This window comes from Equus caballus, chromosome 12 (genome assembly GCF_041296265.1).
Source record: "Equus caballus isolate H_3958 breed thoroughbred chromosome 12, TB-T2T, whole genome shotgun sequence".
Lineage (NCBI taxonomy): Eukaryota > Metazoa > Chordata > Mammalia > Perissodactyla > Equidae > Equus > Equus caballus.
This window is the reverse complement of record NC_091695.1, coordinates 26,518,000-26,537,069: the sequence shown is the minus strand read 5'-3', so window position 1 is coordinate 26,537,069 and position 19,070 is coordinate 26,518,000. Positions and strand designations below refer to the sequence as shown.

The 19,070-nt window shown below is 40.7% G+C and overlaps 2 protein-coding genes across 2 annotated transcripts; both read left to right on the top strand.

Moving 5' to 3' along the window:
• The first annotated feature begins 807 nt into the window (after positions 1–807).
• Positions 808–1,752, top strand: OR9I1 (olfactory receptor family 9 subfamily I member 1). Its single transcript, NM_001391297.1, is given in 1 exon segment — positions 808–1,752. A coding segment is annotated over 1 exon segment (945 nt).
• Positions 1,753–10,452: 8,700 nt separating this feature from the next.
• OR9I1C (olfactory receptor family 9 subfamily I member 1C) lies at positions 10,453–11,406 on the top strand. The gene is given in 1 exon segment (NM_001391295.1): positions 10,453–11,406. A coding segment is annotated over 1 exon segment (954 nt).
• Positions 11,407–19,070: the final 7,664 nt, after the last annotated feature.

Sequence of the window (19,070 nt, the reverse complement as noted above, 5' to 3'; positions counted from 1 at the left end):
AACAAGTAAGAACTAGTCTTTTAGCAAATTTGAAGTTTATGCTACAGTATTATTGACTGTAATTACTATATTGTGCCGTAGAAATCAAGAACTTGTATCTACTAGTTACAAGTTTGTACCCATAAACAACCTCTTTTAATACCATCTTACTAGGTAATTGTTTGACCACACGTTGGATAATTAGAATTATATATAATTGCAATTATATAATTATACAATAAGAAAAAATATATTAATGGGTAATATAAGAGAATAGTCAACATAAAGAACAGCTTCATCATCTTCCACTTCTGAAAGGTTTTCATGAGAAGAGGGGATTAAAATGCTTGTGTCTGGAAGAGGTAAAACTAAAGCCAATGAGGGAAAATAAAGAGAGAGAATCCAGATGCAAAAAGAGAATTAACAGGTAGAACTGTGCACCGATGGAGGCTCACACAGCTGGATACCATGGAGAGTATGCAGTTGAGGAGACTTCAGCATCCGATGGGGATTAAAACAGATGCTGACTAGATGCTTTCCAAATCTGAGAGTCTGTGTGTCTCTTATCATCACAGAAATTTCCAAATATAAACCAGAATTAATTTGAATTAGGAACACCAGCTCATGGCTCAGCTCCACAAAATGCAAGATAAGACCATAGATGCCCAAGGAGAATCAGCCAGGTACAGGATTTCTCAAAAACAAGCTCTATAAATTGACCCAGAAAAATAAACCCAACTTCTACCATAGCGAGAAAGAATCTATCCTTCAATTCCAGAAATTTTTTATTTTACTCTCATCCTCGGCTCAATAATCAACACTGAATCCATGGCCAAGAATAATCTCACCACAGTAACTGAGTTCATTCTCATGGGCTTTACTGATTACTCCAAGTTGGAGATTCCCCTGTTCGTGATGTTTCTGAGTTTCTATGTGGTCACCCTTCTGGGAAATGTGGGGATGATCATTCTGATTCAAGTGGATGTCCAACTCCACACCCCAATGTACTTCTTCCTGGGCCACCTCTCCCTCCTAGATGCCTGCTACACCTCGGTCATCACCCCTCAGATCCTGGCCACACTGCCCACAGGCAAGATTGTCATCTCTTATAGTCAGTGTGCTGCCCAGTTCTTTTTCTTCACCATTTGTGCAGGTACTGAGTGTTTCCTTCTGGCAGTGATGGCCTATGACCGCTATGTCGCTATTAGCAACCCACTGCTCTACACTGTGGTCATGAACCCCAGAATCTGCTGGAGTTTGGTGCTGGGAGCCTATGTCTGTGGGATGTTGGGGGCCATCTTGCGTACCACATGCACCTTCACCCTCCCCTTCTGTGACAACAATAAGATCAACTTCTTTTTCTGCGACCTCCCACCTCTGTTGAAACTCGCCTGCAGTGACACAACAAACAGTGAGATTGTCATTGTCTTCTTTGGAAACTTTGTGATTTTGGCCAATGCCTTGGTCATCCTGATTTCCTACATGCCCATCATCAAGGCCATTTTGAGAGTGAAGTCTTCAAGTGGCAGGGCCAAGACTTTCTCCACATGTGCCTCTCACCTCACTGCTGTGGCCATTTTCTTTGGGACTCTCATCTTCATGTATCTGTGGAGTGGTTCAGGCAAATCCCTGGAGGAAGACAAGGTTGTGTCTGTCTTCTACACTGTGGTCATCCCCATGCTGAACCCTCTGATCTACAGCCTGAGAAACAAGGATGTGAAGGCAGCATTCAAAAAGGTCACTGGTAGATTCCAGGGGTCCCAGAGCATGTAGATCTGAGTGAGAGGAATTCTCCTCTTGGTCCATTTTCTTTCCATATCAATATATCTAGTAGGCACCAGTACTATATGCAACTTGTACCTACAAACAGAGAAAAGGTAGACACGTGCCACTGTGGCACACAAGAAAAACTGCAAATGTGGTAAAATTTGTCTCCAGCAATCCAATAGTACTTTCTTTTTCAATTCCTCTCCCACCTCCAGTCCATTCCTTAGCTCCCAAAAGTCTTATGCTGCACTCTGACATCGTTACCTGTAGAATCTTCAAGACACTTAACAATGCCTGATACATAGGTTTGGTGTTTTTCCCCTGCCCCCATTAGAATGTAAGTTTCATGAAGCAAAAACTGTCTGCTATTTTTAGCATATCTCATGACTCACAGTAGATGCTCAATAAATATCTGTTGAAAAACAGAAAGAAGATATAAATGAATAGGATTTCCGTTTCCAGAAATACAATGGACTTGGATTTTCTAATCAACCTTGCCCCTGAAAAACAGGTGAAATATAAATAAAAAGGTAAAGAGATACTAAGAAATCCAAGGCTAAAACCCAAGGGAAAATCTGAACCTTAAGAAGTAAGCAGTGTCTTGAAGCTGTTGGCCATCAAGAATATCTCCCTGTGAGGACATTTTTGTTGGTGATGGTGTCAATGAGTCAATTCCAACTCCCAGCCATCTTGTGTACAGCAGACCGTAACCCAGCCATTCTGGTTGTTTTGCGCCATCCTCTTACCTTCTCGTGGTGTATCAGGCAATGCTCCGCTGTTATTCATAGAGTTTTCATAGCCAATTTTTTCTGAAGTGGGTGGCCAGGTCCTTCTTCCTAGCCTGTCATAGTCTGGAAGCTCCACTGAAACCTGTTCACCATTGGTTACTCTGCTGGTATTTGAAATACCGGTGGCATAGCTTTCAGCTTCATGGCAAAATGCAGCCACCACAGTCTGACCACCAACAGGCAGGTGATGTGGATCCCTGCCTGGGAAATGAACCCAGGCCATGGCAGTGAGAGCATGGAATCAGAACCACTAGACCACCAGGCCTGGCTTGAGGGTATATTAGTTGTCTATTGCTGTTAACTTGGTAGCTTAAAGCAAACATTTACTATCACACAGTTTCTGTGGGTCAGGAATCCAGGCACGGGTTAGTTAGATGGCTCTGACTCAGGGTCGCTCACAAAGCTGTAATTAAGATGTTGGCCAGGGATACAGTCATCTTGAGGTCAACTGAGGGGAGATCCACTCCCAAGATCGCTCACATGACTGCTGGCATGCATCGAGTCCTTTCCAGCTGTTGACCAAATATGTCAGTTCCTTGCTACATGGTCCTCTCCTTAGGGCAACTCACATTATGATGGCTGATCTTCATGAACGAATCCCGAAGACGGACACAACAGTCTTTTCGGAACCTAATCTCAGATGCAATATCCCACCACATTTTATTTACTAAAGGTAAGTCACCAAATCTAGGCCATACTCAAAGGTAACCATAACATGAAGGCAGAAGGTGGCCCCAAAGTTTCTGGAATATGAAACACTCAAAACTCTTGGGTAGAGGAGAGACCCTATAGGATGGAAAAAAAAATAAAATATATATATATATGAGATTTAATATCCTTCTAAGCTTGACATAAAATGAACTGATACAGATTTATGTAATTTAGAAAACGTTAACAAGGATGTGTGGTATTTCTTGTTCCTGTACACAGTACACACATACCTATGACTCCAAGCCTATACCCATCCACGAGACATGAGACCTCTCTTCCATTCACTCAGTCCCTTTGTTAGTCCTTTAGTTTTCCCTTTCCTTGCTTTTTTTTAAATTAATGCTCATGTAGAAGGTTATTGGTAATTATTTATATAGGTCTTTTTACTGGGAAACTTTGCTAAACTCCAATAGTTGTCAGTTCATTTTTTTGGAATTTCATTATAAATAAAATTTTCTCTGCATATTTTCTTTAGAAGTTATGTGGAAGTTCTTATCCTCACATGTGATTGAAAAAATTTGTATCCCAAACACTGCTGTCCACTTAGCATTATATCCTGGGCGTTTTCCACCCTAGTGATCATATGAGGTCCACCCCACTCAATATGTCCCAGAACCACTGCCCATTCCACAGAGATGCCCTACTGTTGAGTCACTATTTTGCAACTGCAGCCTGCTCCACAGTAAATGAGGCAGTGCCACAGTAAATTAGCTTTGCCCCAAAGTGCTAAACTCTCAAATCACACTCACCTTCCACCATCATCCACCAATACCCCTGAATGGAAACGATCTCCCTCATCTGCTACTTTGTACATCTGGCGCTATCACCCACCACCAATGATGTGGCCCTGCCCACCAGAAAGATTCTTCATTCACTTATCATGGCTTCCACACAGACTCATCCCCAACCTGGGAGAATGGAGACGAGTTTATGCCCCTGAACCTCTGTGGCGGTCCAAGTTTGAATCCCTTAACTCAGGGGAAATTCGTCAGCTTGCTGTGTGGCTCAGGGCCCTTCCCAACACCACCCATGCAACATCGAAGAACTAAAGCAAATGTATGCACTGTGAGATGCTTACATTTGAACCCCAGCTACCCACATCCAAAATATCCTATTACACTTAAATGATTTTGGTCACTTTGGTATTTTCAGTTTATTTATTATGCAATGACAGTACAATGGCCATAGATCTTAGTAGATATTGATGATTATTTGCTTGAGATAACTTCCTAGAAGAACCATGGGGAGAAGGGCGTTTTTCACTTTAAGGAGCCTCATACAAATTAATAAAACTGATTTCAAGGTGCTCCCAGGCACTCCACAGTGTGTGAAAGAGCATGTTTCCCCACACTTCTGTCCATGTAGCTATTATGATCTTCTTCTAAATATTTGGTGATTATGAAAGAAAAAGGTAGCTCAGGGCTACATAAAATGTGTTTTTTAAATTTCTTGTGATGTTAAACATTTTTCATATGTTTATTTAGCCACTGTTATGTCTTCTGTTATCAATTTGGCATTCAAATTGTCCACTTTTCTAGTGAGATATTTGACTTTTCTGATGGAACTATATATAGAAACATTAAGAAACTCTCCTTTCATTTGTTTGACAAAGATTTATTGAGTGTCTAGTATATGCCAGGAACTGTTCTAGGCACTAGAGGTGCAGCAGTGAACAAAATGGATGAACTTCCCACCCTCAAAAATAGTGTTGTACAGAAATAGAGGTGGGTGACATGATAGGAACTGTGTGGGATAGTGGAGAGAAAGGGGACTCCTGGAGTCAGAAAAGCTCTCTCTGATGTGGCATTTATACTGGGAAGTGCATGAAAAGAAGACAAAAGAACATCTTTGCGTATGGAGAGCATTTCAGACAGAGAGGACAGCAAGTTAAAAGACGCTGAGAGAAATAAAATAGTTCAGTGGCTACCAGGAGAAGGGGGGTGGAGGGTGGGCACAGGGGGTGAAAGGGAGCACTTATGCGGTGACAGACAAGAAATAATGTACAACTGAAATTTCACAATGATGTAAACTATTATGAATCTCAATTTAAAAAATAAATAAAAATAAAAGACTCTGAGTTAGGAACAAGCTGGGCTTTCAAGGAAGAGACACAAGGGAGTAGGGATGAAGAAGAGAAATAGGCAGAGAGCAGATCTCACAAGCCAGAGTAAGAAATTAGGGTTTTTTTAAAAGTGCAATAGGAAACCAATGGAGAGTTTTTAAAAAGGAAGTTATAGGGGGTTTTTTTGGAGGAAGATTAGCTTTAAGCTAACATCTACTACCAATCCTCCTCTTTTTGCCAAGGAAGACTGGTCCTGAGATAACATCTGTACTCATCTTCCTCTACTTTATATGTGGGATGCCCGCCACAGCATGGCTTGACAAGTGGTGCCTAGGTCCACACCCGGGATCCAAACTGGTGAACCCCAGGCCGCTGAAGCAGAACATGCAAACTTAACTGCTGCACCACCAGGCCAGCCCAAGGAAGTTTTAGAATTTGATGTAGGTTTAAAACAATTTCTCCAGATTCTATGAGGAATTTGGATTATAGGGAGGTAAGAAAAGGTGGTGTATATATGTGTATATATAGAGAGAGAGAGAATGAAATATTATCCAGCCGTTAGAAGGAAGGAAATCCTGCCATTTGTGACAACATGAATGGAACTTGAGGGCATTATGCTAAGTGAGGTAAGTCTGACAGCAAAAGACATATACTGTATGATCTCACTTATATATGGGATCTAAAAAGCGTTACTCTCTATTCTGTCCCATTGGTCTACATGACTATGTTTATTCCAGTCACATTCTGTTTTGATTACTATTGCTTTTCAATGTAGTTCGAAATCAGGAAATGTGATGTCTCCAGCTTTGTTCTTCTTTCTTAGGATTACTTTGGCTATTCAGGGTCTCTGTTTGTTCCATACAAATTTTAGGATTGTTTACGCTATTTCTTTGAAAAACACCATCGGAATTTTTATAAGAATTGCATTGAAGCCAGTCTTTCTTGGTCTACTTAACACCTCTCTGGGTTGTATCTACTCCACATAGTAGCATCAGAAGCCCCAGATATAAATACTCAAAAGTCTATGAGGAAAAAAGAGCATCCTTAAGTATCCCAGTTACCAAATCAGTACAACCACCTGTAGCTGCTGTGAGTGTTGGCTGCTAAAGATTCACATTAGCAACCTTCACTGGAGTACTGTCCTCAGCCAAGGGATCTACTTCACCCAGAAATGCCTAGGGAGTCATGCCCCACCTCTCGGGAACAGCTCACAGTCAATGGATAATCAAAATGGTCTTCACAGGACAAAACCCCTTGCCTAGAGGCAGAACCAAGCTCAAGGTATAACTCACACTCCAGAGTCCCCTTAAGGATTAGGTCAAATCTAGATTCCAACAGAAATCACATCTTCACTTATCTGCTTCCTGCTTCCTTCACTCCCTCACAGGGTTCTTCTGTGAAACACTGACCCAAAAACCCCAGTATTGGGTCTTTTTTAAGGAACCCAAACTAACACATATCTCTTCCCAAAAGTCCAAACAAAGGTTCTAGGCTTGGGGCCTGCCCGGCAACGCAGTGGTTAAGTGTACACGTTCTGCTTTGGCAACCCAGGGTTCACCAGTTCTGATCCTGGGTGCAGACATGGCACTGCTTGACATGCCATGCTGTGGTAGGCATCCCACATATAAAGTAGAGGAAGATCGGCATGGATGTTAGCTCAGGGCCAATCTTCCTCAGCAAAAAGAGGAAGATTGGCAGCAGTTAGCTCAGGGCTAATCTTCCTCAAAAAGAAGAAGTTCTAGGCTTAATATTAACAAGAAAAACAACAACAACAATAATCATTGTGTGATACATCAAAGCACTCCAGATCCCCTCAATCTGTCACAAGGAGAAGAAGATAATGAATAGCATACAATCACCCCCTTCCATAAGTTCCCCAGGGAATGTTTAATGGACTATTATCATTACTGACATAATATCCCTCTTTTTTCTCTACCTTGTCCCAATTACCACCCTACTCTCTATACCACACCAGAAAACATTTGCAATATAGTACACACACATTTACCACACAGTTATTTCAATAGGTGTTTAATCACAGGAAGTGATAATAAATATTGTCCAAAACTTCACTGGAAAACAGAATTCCCTGTGCTGCCAGAAGTCCTGGTCTCTGGCTTCCTCCTTTCTTTGTAATACATTCATGCATCATCTGACATCTGCAATTGTAAAAACCACCCTGGCTGGATTGAAAGCTTCCTAATGATCAAAGGATTTTATTCCAGCTGTGTTACTTTACAGCGAATGGGGCACATGCTTGTCTGAGAACCCTCCTGCTGAAAGAGTTCTGATCCTATATTAATGAGTAGATGAAAGCACACAAGGCAGAGGGGTGACTCTAATGAAGCAGAGCACAGGTTATTAGAAGAAAGCAAGATGGGTTCTCCAGAAACCCACAATATAGCTGGAGAGATGAGAATAACCACTTAGAACAGCCATGGACAGTGTAACAAGTGGAATTAAATGCCTAATTGTGTGGTTCTAACAAAGGGTGTGTGGATTTCAGAGACCAAGAAAGAGAGAACAGCTAGAATAACCACAGAGAAACCTGCCTCTAAAAACTCTGGGAATGGATCTCTAAGGAAGGAAAACTAACAAATTACTGGGGGTATAGATTCAAATGAAACATATTTAGACCAATAGCCTCATTCCTTCCTGAACCAATAGTCATCCTTTCTGATGAGATTCTGAGCAGACAATGCAGCTCGGTTTCAGCCCCTGAGATGAGATTTGACACCATGTCTAAGGATGGATGCAGTGTAAAGAGAACTTTCACCAGCTGTCCTCAGATCTGAGTTCCAGTCCTGGCACCACTGTTGACTAACTGAGACAGCAGGACATTGAGGTCCCCTGGAGAAGAGGAACAAAGTGCATTCCCTACAGAAATGACAAATGAGCTTTGAACCAAGGAGAGTTAGGAGTTGCCATGAAATCCCACAAGAGTTGTTTTTATCCTCTCAGATGTGTGCAGATGAGATAATGAGCCCCTACTGCAGTGTGTTCTCCCTGACAAGATGGCTTTTCCTGGGAGCCCTGGGGGCTGTCCCAGGAGCTGGTTCATGATTCAGGGAGAACTTTTGTATTCACTGCATCCCTCCCACAGAAACATCCCCAAATCATTTTAAATACTCCACTGGCTTGCCTGCTAGGAAGAAACCTAAAATCTGTCAGCTACATTCATCTGTTTGAGCAATCTTAGCTGCCTTCTACAAAATGCCTCGATGACCCTAGATTAGTTTGATTCCAAACCTAAAATGAATCCAACCGGATTATTGCACAGGTAATTAAGATGTGATTGTGATCTTGGTCATGTTGAAAGGGTACTGGCTCTGAAGTAATGTTCATACGACCTAGGGTAGATGAAATTGGCAGAGAATCATGCCATTGTCATTAGAACTTGTCATTTAATGGGCCACATCCAGACTGGGATTTGAGCACTTGTATGAAATACACAAGTAAAACTGGGTCATTTTTTTAGCGGGAGGGGGATCTACAGCAGTATTCTCTTTGGGCTTGTGTGTCACTAGGTAAATTTTAGAAAATTTGAACCGTTTCATGGTGTAGTGGTGAGGACTATATTGCAGAGGTTATACTTCAATAATGGTCCTTTATCAGGGACTGAGGAGTATGATTAACTCAATTTTGGACTCCCAGATCACCTAATATTATCTTTAAGTAACTATAAATCACTTGAAACAGTGCTTGAATGTTTTATATACTCAGCAATGAATAGCTAAAGAGTGTGCATGTTTCTAACCATACAGATGTTAGGAAAATCCTTTCAAGAGCCTCCTTTAGCCCATATATCTAGACATGCAAATCATTGCTTGTGAGAGACAAAATAACTTTACTTGTCTTATAATGTAGCCCCAGCATTTTTCAGAACAGAAAATGAAGCCCAAGGAGTGGAAATGAACCTTTGAAGTTTACTCAGCTAGTTAGTGTCTGTCTTAGAGCTGGTAATCATGGAGTTGACCATAACAAGAGGGCCTTCCAAAGAAGCTAACTCATCCCCAGACTGTGCTGCTGGAGTAGGGTGGAGGGAAATGATTACCAGCTCTAAGACACAGTGCTAAGAGGCCACTTTTTATGTATGCCAGTGCCTCCCTCCCACAGTTGACCCCTGATTAGAGACTGAGGAGACTCCTTACCCAAGATTAAAATGTTAAAGACTAAAGTAGAAAGAAAGACTTTTAGTTTTCTTTTTTTTATTATTACTGAGATATAACTGACATACAACATTCTGTAAATTTAAGGTGTACGTCCTGTTGGTTTGATACATTTCTATATTGCAATGTGATTACCACCATAGTGTTAGCCAACACCTCTATCATGTCCCATAATTATCCTGTCTTCCTTATGGTGAGAACAATTAAGAACTAGTGTCTTAGCAACTTTGAAGTTTATAATACAGTGTTGTTCATTGTAATCACTATGCTGTGCAGTAGATCTACCTAACTTATATCTAATATTTACAAGTAAGTGCCCTTAAACAGCCTCTTCTAATACAATCTGTCTAGGCAATTTTTTTACCACATGCCAATTAATTATATAATAAGAAAAAATACATCAATGGGCAATGTGAGGGAAAAGTCAACATATAGAGCAGATTCATCATCATTCAACTTCTGAAAGGCTTTCACAAGAAGAGATTAAAATTGTTCTGAGATCTGGAAGAGGTAAATCTAAAGCCAAAGTAGGGAAAATTAAGAGAGAGAATCCATATACAAAAGGAGAATTAACAGGAAGATATGTCCACTGACGGAGGCTCATACAGCTGGATACACATGGAGGGTATGCAATTAAGGAGACTCCAGCATCCAAAGGGGGTTAGAACAGATACAGACTAGATTCTCTCCAAATCTGAGAGTCTCTATGTCTCTTATTTTCATAGAATTTCCAAATATAAATGAGAATTAATCTGAATTAGAAACACCAACCCACAGCTCAGTTGCAAAAAATGCAGGATAAGACCATAGATGCCCAAGGAAAATCAGCCAGGTACAGGATTTCTCAAAAACAAGCTCTATATATTGGCTCAGAAATAAACACCTAACTTCTATCATAGAGAGAGAATCTTTCCTTCAATTCTGGGAATTTTTTTATTTGATTCTCATCCTCAGATCAATAATCCACATTGAATCCATGGCCAAGAATAATCTCACCACAGTAACTGAATTCATTCTCATGGGCTTTACTGACTACCCCGAGTTGGAGATTCCCCTGTTCGTGATGTTTCTGAGTTTCTACGTGGTCACCCTTCTGGGAAATGTGGGGATGATCATTCTGATTCAAGTGGATGTCCAACTCCACACCCCAATGTACTTCTTCCTGGGCCACCTCTCCCTCCTAGATGCCTGCTACACCTCAGTCATCACCCCTCAGATCCTGGCCACACTGCCCACAGGCAAGATGGTCATCTCCTATAGCCAGTGTGCGGCCCAATTCTTTTTCTTCACCATTTGTGCAAGTACTGAGTGTTTCCTTCTGGCAGTGATGGCCTATGACCGCTATGTCGCTATTAGCAACCCACTGCTCTACACTGTGGTCATGAACCCCAGAATCTGCTGGAGTTTGGTGCTGGGAGCCTATGTCTGTGGGATGTCGGGGACCATCCTGCGTACCACATGCATCTTCACCCTCCACTTCTGTGACAACAATAAGATCAACTTCTTTTTCTGCGACGACCCACCTCTGTTGAAACTCGCCTGCAGTGACACAACAAACAGTGAGATTGTCATTGTCTTGATGGGAAACTTAGTGATTTTGGCCAATGCCTTGGTCATCCTGATTTCCTACATGCTCATTATCAAGGCCATTTTGAGGGTGAAGTCTTCAGGTGGCAGGGCCAAGACTTTCTCCACATGTGCCTCTCACCTCACTGCTGTGGCCATTTTCTTTGGGACTCTCATCTTCATGTATCTGAGGAGTGGCTCAGGCAAATCCCTAGAGGAAGACAAAGTCGTGTCTGTCTTCTATGCTGTGGTAATCCCAATGCTGAACCCTCTGATCTACAGCCTGAGAAACAAGGATGTGAAGGCAGCATTCAAAACGGTCACTGGCAGATTCCAGGGTCCCAGAGCATGTAGATCTGAGTGAGAGGTCCTCCCTTCTTGGTCCATTTTCTTTCCATATCAACATATCTAGCAGGCACCAGCACTGTAGGTAACTTGTACCCACAAACTGAGGGAAGTTAGACAGGTGCCACCAAGTACACAAGAAAAACTGCAAATGTGGTAAAATTTGTCTCCAGCAATCCAATAGCACTTTCCACCTTTCCTCTCTCCCACCTCCAGTCCATTCCTTAGCTCCCAAAAGTCTCATGCTACACTCTGACACCATTCCCTATAGAATCTTCAAGACACTTAACAGTATCTAATACATATGTTTGTTTTCATTCCCTGTCCACAATAGAATGTAGGTTCCATGGAAGCAAAGACTGATATTTTTAGTGCATCTCAACTCACAGTAGACATTCACTAAATATCCGTTGAAAAACTGAAAGATGATATAAACGAATCCCATTTCCATTTCTGGAAGTACAGTGGACTAGTATTTTCTAATTGACCTTGCCCCTGAAAAACAAGTGAAAAATAAATAAAAAGGTGAAGAGATACTAAGAAATCCAAGGCTAAAATCCAGGGGGAAATCAGAATCCTCAGAAGAAAGTAGAGTATTGAACCTGTTGGACATCGAGAATATTCCCCTATGAGGATATTTTTGGTGGTGGTGGTGCTGTCAATTCCAACTCCCAGCCACCTTGTGTACAGCAGACTGGAACCTTGACTGTTGTTTTGCGCCATCCTCTTACCTTCTCGTGGTGTATCAGACAATGCTCTGCTGCTATTCATAGGGTTTTCGTAGCCAATTTTTTCAGAAATGGGTGGCTAGCTCCTTCTTCCTAGCCAGTCTTAGTAGGGAAGCTCTGCTGAAAGCTGTCCACCATCAGTGACCCTCCTAGTATTTGAAATACCAGTGGCATAGCTTTCAGCATCATGGCAAAATGCAGCCACCACAGTCTGACAACCGGCAGGCAGGTGATGTGGATCCCTGACTGGGAAATGAACCCAGGCCATGGCAGTGAGAGCATGGAATCAGAACCACTAGACCACCAGGCCTGGCATGAGGATGTATTAGTTGTCTACTGCTGTTAACTTGGTAGCTTAAAGCAAACATTTACTATCACACAGTTTCTGTGGGTCAGGAATCCAGGCACGGGTTAGTTAGATGGCTCTGACTCAGGGTCACTCACAAAGCTGTAATTAAGATATTGGCCAGGGATACAGTCATCTTGAGGTCAACTGAGGGGAGATCCACTCCCAAGATCGCTCACATGACTGCTGGCATGCATCGAGTCCTTTCCAGCTGTTGACCAAATATGTCAGTTCCTTGCTACATGGTCCTCTCCTTAGGGCAACTCACATCATGATGGCTGACTTTCATCAGAGCAGATCCCCAAGACAAACACCACAGCCTTTTTGAAACCTAGTCTCAGAAGTAATATCCCATCACATTTTATTTACTAATGGTGAGTTTACAAAATCTTGACTATACTCAAGGATAATTATGACTACCTAAAGGCAGAAGATGTCCTTAAAGTTTCTGGAATGTGGAAATCCTCAAAACTCTTGAGAAGAGAGAACCTACGAGGAAGGAGTGGGGAAATATGTGTGTGTATATATATATATACACATACATACATATGAATATATATATGTATATATATCTGAGACATAATATATATGTATATTTATTAATGTATATTGCATGTATATATAATATGTATATATGTTACATGAATACATATGTTACATATATTATACATATTGTATATACATATATTATGCATATTATATATAATGTACATATTTACATATACATGTATGTATACGTGTATATATGTATATTATACATATAATATGTATATATATATATATATCTGAGATTTAATATCCTTATAATCTTGACAGAAAAGGAGGTGGTACAGATTTATGTAAGTCAGAAAAATTAATAAAGATAGATGGTATTCCTCTTTGCTATACGCAGGACAGACATGCCTATATACCAATCCATGAGAGATGAGACCTCATTTCCATTCATTCAGTTCCTTCACTATGCCACTGGTTTTTCCTTTCATTATCTTACTGATTACTGCTCACGTAGTGGAGAGCTATTGATAATTTTTTTATGTAGGTTCTTTTACCTGGAACCTTGCTGAACTCTAAAAGTTATCAGTTCATTATTTTGGAATTTAATTATAAATAAAACTTTACGTGCATTTTTTTAAAGTTATGTGGTATTTCTTATCCTTACATGTGATGGAAAAAATGTATATCCCAAACACTGCTGTCCGCTTAACATTATATCCTGAGCATTTTCCACCCTAGTGGTCATATGACGTCACATTTGCAATCACACTCCATGCCATCTTAATATTCTCCAGAACCACTGCCCATTCCACAAAGATGTCCTAGTGTTGACTCATCATTTTGCACAACCAGCCTGCTCCACAGTACATAAGCCAGCACCACAGTAAATTAGCTTTGCCCCAAAGTGCTGTACTCTTAAATCACTCCCACCTTCCACTGTCAACTACCAATACAGCTGCATGGAAATGATCTCCTCATCTGCTAATTTTTACATCTAACACCATCACCTGCCACCAGTGATGTGGCCCTGCCCACCTGGAAGCCCCTCGTTCCCTTATACTGGGTTCAGAACAGACCCATGCCCAACCCAGGCCAGCCACGGATATTTTACGTCTCTCTGAACCTCTTTGGGGGTCTGAGTTTGAATCCCATATCTCAGGGGAAATTCTTCAGCTTCCTGTGTAGATCAAGAGCCCTTCTCAATTCTATCCATACAAAATCCAAGAATTAAAATCAAATGTATGCACTGGGAGATGCCTACAATTGAACCCTGGCTCCTCAAATCCAAAATATCCTATTTTACCTAAATAATTATGGTCATATTGATATTTTCAGTTTATTTGTTATGAAATAACAGTACCATGACCATAGATCTTTGTACTTATTAATGAGTATTTCCTTGAAATAAATTCCTAGAAACAGAACTATGGGGAGAAGGTCATTTTCATTTTTATGGATCTTCATACACATTAATAAAACTGACTTCAAGGTGGGCCCTAAAACTCTACAGTATATGAGGGAGCCTATTTCCCAGCACCTGGGTCAACGTAGATATTATTATCTTCCTTTAAATATTTTGTGATTATAAAAGCAAAAAGGTAGCTCAGGGCTACATAAATGGTAATTTTTTATTTCTTTTGGTATTAAACATTTTTCATGTTTATTTGGCCACTTTTATTTCTTCATTTGTCCATGCAGCATTCAAAATCTTTGCCCATTTTTCTAATGAAGTGTTTGACTTTTCTGATTGAACTATAGAAACATTAAGAATCCCTCCTTTCATTTGTTTGACAAAGGTTTATTGAGTGCCTAGCATACTCCAGGAAGTGTTCTAGTCACTGGAGATACAGCAATAAGCAAAACAAATTAAATTCCTGCCCTAAAAAAATAGTGTTATAAAGGGACTGGCCCAGTGGCATGGTGGTTAAGTTCACACTCTCCACTTTGGCAGCCCAAGGTTCACAGGTTGAGATCCTGGGCGCGGACCTGCACACAACTCATCAAGGCATGCTGTGGTGGTGTCCCACATACAACGTAGAGGAAGATTGGCATGGATGTTAGCTCAGGTCCAATCTTCACACAAAAATATAGTGTTATAAAGAAATAGAGCTGGATGATATCATGGGAACTATGTGAGGTAGTGGCGGAGAAAGTGGACTCCTGGAAGTCACAAAAGATCTCTATGATGTGACGTTTACACTGGGACATGCATGAAAAGAATTCACAAGAGCATCTTCATGTGTGGAGAGCTTTGCAGACAGATGTAACAGCAAGTTAAAAGACCCTGAGTCAGGAAGAATCTGGGCTCTCAATGAACAGACACAAGGGCAGTAGGAATGAAGAAGGGAGCAGGCAGAGGGAAGATCACATATGACCTCATACACCAGAGTAAGAAATTAGGTTTTTTCTTAAGTGCAATGGGAAGCCAATGGAGGGTTTTTAATGAGGAAGTTATAGAAGCTGATGTAGGTTTTAAACAATCTCTCTGGATTCTATGAGGAATATGAATTATAAAGAGGCAAGAAAATGTGGTATAGATACATATATATATATATGCACACACATATATATACACACACACAAATATATATATATATATATATATAATGTGATATTATTCAGCCATAAGAGCAAAGGAAATTCTGCTATTTGAAACAATACAGATGGACCTTAAGGGCATTATGCTAAGTGAAGTAAGTCAGAGAAAGACAAATATTGTATGAGCTCACTTACATGTGGAATGTAAAAGAACCTGACTCTCTATTCTGTTCCATTGGTCTATGTGACTATTTTTATGCCAATATCATATGTTTTGATTAGTATCATTTTGTACTTTAGTTTGAAATCAGGAAGTGTGATGCCTCCAAGCTTTGTTCTTTTCTCATGATTGTGGTTCCATACAAATTTTAGTATTGTTTACTCTATTCCTGTGAAATATGTCATTGGAATTTTGATAGGGATTACATTGAAGCAAGTCTTCTTGGTCCAATTCTTAATGCCACTCTGGTCTATCTTTACTCCACACAGTAGCATCAGAAGCCCCAGATATAAAAACTCAAAAGTCTATCTGGGAGTGACATCAGCAACGTGGCAGGATGAGCTGTTCCCTCTATCTCTCCCCCTTTGAACTACAACTAAATGGACATTCAGTGATCAATGGAGGATACCCACACAACACAACAGGACACCTGAAAGACTCATAAAGCTGTACATCTGAAGGTGGATAAGTACCCCCAGGGAGATGGTGGAGATAGGTAAGCACTCTCCAGCCCCCTGGCATCCCTATGCACACGCTCAACCATTCTTCTGGCTGGCAGGAGTACCCAGAGTATCACTGTGGCCCCAAGGGTGGGAGTACACATTGGCATGACTGTGGGAACAAGTGAATGCAGCCCTGAGCCCCCATGTGATCACTTTCCAGTCAGGTGGGAGACTCCACCAGGCCACCATGGTCCCAGCCAGTGGCCTAGGCTCCAACCTCATGAGAAGGCCTCACTTACCAAGCACAATAGCCAGTGCAAACTTAGAAAGAAGTGGCAGTGGATCTGTGCACCCAAGTGAACAATTTCCCAGTTGAAATGAACGCCCATAGTACCAATATGGCCCTAAAGGTAGGAGCGTGTCTTTGTATGACTGTGGGAGCAGGTACCAGCAGCCCTGAGCCCCCACATGATTGCTTTCTGGTCCTGTGGGAAAGCCCATAGTGCTGCTGCAGTCCCAAGGAGTAGCCCAGGCTCAGACCCCACAAGAAAGCCCTGCCTACCAAGTACAGCAACCAGTGACACTGTAAAAAGAGGCAGCAGTGGATCTACATGCCCAAGCAAATGTTTCCCATTGCCACAAACACCCATAGCACTGCTACAGCCCTGAAGCTGGGAGCACACCTCAGCACAAATGTGGGAGCAGTAGGCAGCAGCCCTAAGCCCTGCATTGATTGCTTTCTCACCAGGTGGGAGAGCCCACAGTACCACTGCAATCTCAAGGATTGACCCAGGCTTGGACCCCATGAGGAAGTCCTGCCCACCAAGCAAAGCAGCTGGTGTGACCATAAGAAGAGGCAACAGCAGATCCACACACCCAGGTGAACACTCCTGGCTGCCACAAGCACCCATTACACCCCACAACTTCCAGCAGACAGGGTGGGATCAGAAACACAGGTCCTGCTTCCCCCTAGCAGTAGCAGGTGGAATCTGCAACCTGATACTGCCACAAATGCCCCAGGCAAAAGATTAGTTTTTAAACACCATGAGAAACTACAGCAAATATTCATAGCAAAGGGAGAATGACAAATATCTAGAAAATACTGAAGTCACAGAAATGTACTATCTAAATGACAGATAATTCAAAGTAGCTGTCATAAATAAATTCAATGAGTTACAAGAAAATTCAGAAAGACAGTTGAATGAGCTCAGGAATAAAATTAATGAGAAGAAGGGATACTTTACCAAAGAGATTGAAACTATAAAAAAAGAAGCAGAAATTCTGGATATGATGAACACAATTAATTAAATAAAAAATAATCTAGAATCCTTAAAAAATAGAGCTGATGTTATGGAGGAAAGAATTAGTGATTTAGCGGACAAAACATAGAATTGCTTAAGTCGAGGAGGAGAGAGAACTAAAATTTATTTTAAATGAGGAAATTATTCAAGACATATCAGACTGAATTAGGAAAAGCAACATACGGATTACAGATATTCCAGAGAGAAGGGGAGGGTGAAAGGAGCAGAGAGCTTGCTCAAAGAAATAATAGCTGAGAATTTCCCAAACGTGGGAAAGTAACTGAACTTACAAATACACAAAGCCAACAGATCTCCTAATTACACCAATGCTAAAATGCCTTCTCCAAGGCATATAATAGTAAAACTGGCAAAAGTCAACAACAGTGGAAAAATATTAAGGGCACCAACACAGAAGAAAATAACCTACAAAGGAACCAGTATCAGGCTTTCAGTGGATTCCTCAGAAGAAATCTTACAGGCCACAAGAGAATGGAATAACATATTCAGTAGACAGAAAGACAAAAACTTTCAGCCAAGAATACTCCATCCGGTGAAACTATCCTTCAGATACAATGGAGAAGTAAAAACTTTCACAGATAAACAAAAGTTGAGGGAGTTCAACACCACTAGACCTCCCCTACAAGAAATGATCAAGGATGCCCTCATAACTGACACAGAAAAGCAAAGGTTTACACAGCTTTGAGCAAAAAGAGAGACAACAAAAGCAGAAAACTGTAGTTCTCTTTCAGAACAGAGAAGTAAGTACTTAATTATAACTTAAAAGATAAAAGAAAGGAAACAATCAAAGGTAACTATAAACACTTCAACTTAGTAAAAGATTCACAACAGAAAACAGAATAATTTGTGACAACAATAACTCAGAAGGGGAAGAGGAAAGGGTTAGAACTTATTTAGGCTATTGGAGATAAGAGGCCATCAGAAAATGGACTATTTATCTATGAAATCTTTTATACACACTTTATACAAAGGAAAATAAAAATACAGCATACCAACTCTTATGGGATGTGGGAAAAGCAGTCATAAGAGGGAAATTCATAGTAAGACAGGCCCATCGCAACAAACAAGAAAAATCTCAAACAAGTAATCTTAAACTACACCTAACAGAACTAAAAAAAAAGAACAAACAAAGATCAAAGTCAATACATCAAGGTAAATAATAAGAATTAGAATAGAAATAAATGAAATAGAGATTTAAAAGCAGTAGAATGGATCAATGAAACCAAGAGCTGGTTCTTTGAGAAGATAAACAATATTGATAAACCCTTACCAGACTCGCCAAGAAAAAAAAGAGAAGGATCAAATAAATAAAATTAGAAATAACAGAGGAGAAATTACAATGGATACCACAGAAATACAAAGCATTATAAGAGAATACTATGAAAAAATACATGCCCACAAACTGGACAATCTAGAAGAAATGGATAAATTCTTAGACTCAATCAACCTCCCTAAATTGAATCAAGATGAAATAGAGAATCTGAATAGACCAATCACAAGTAAAGAGATTGAAACAGTAATCAAAAACCTCCCAAAAAACAAAAGTCCAGGATCAGAGAGCTTCTCTGGAGAATTCTACCACACGCTCAAAAAG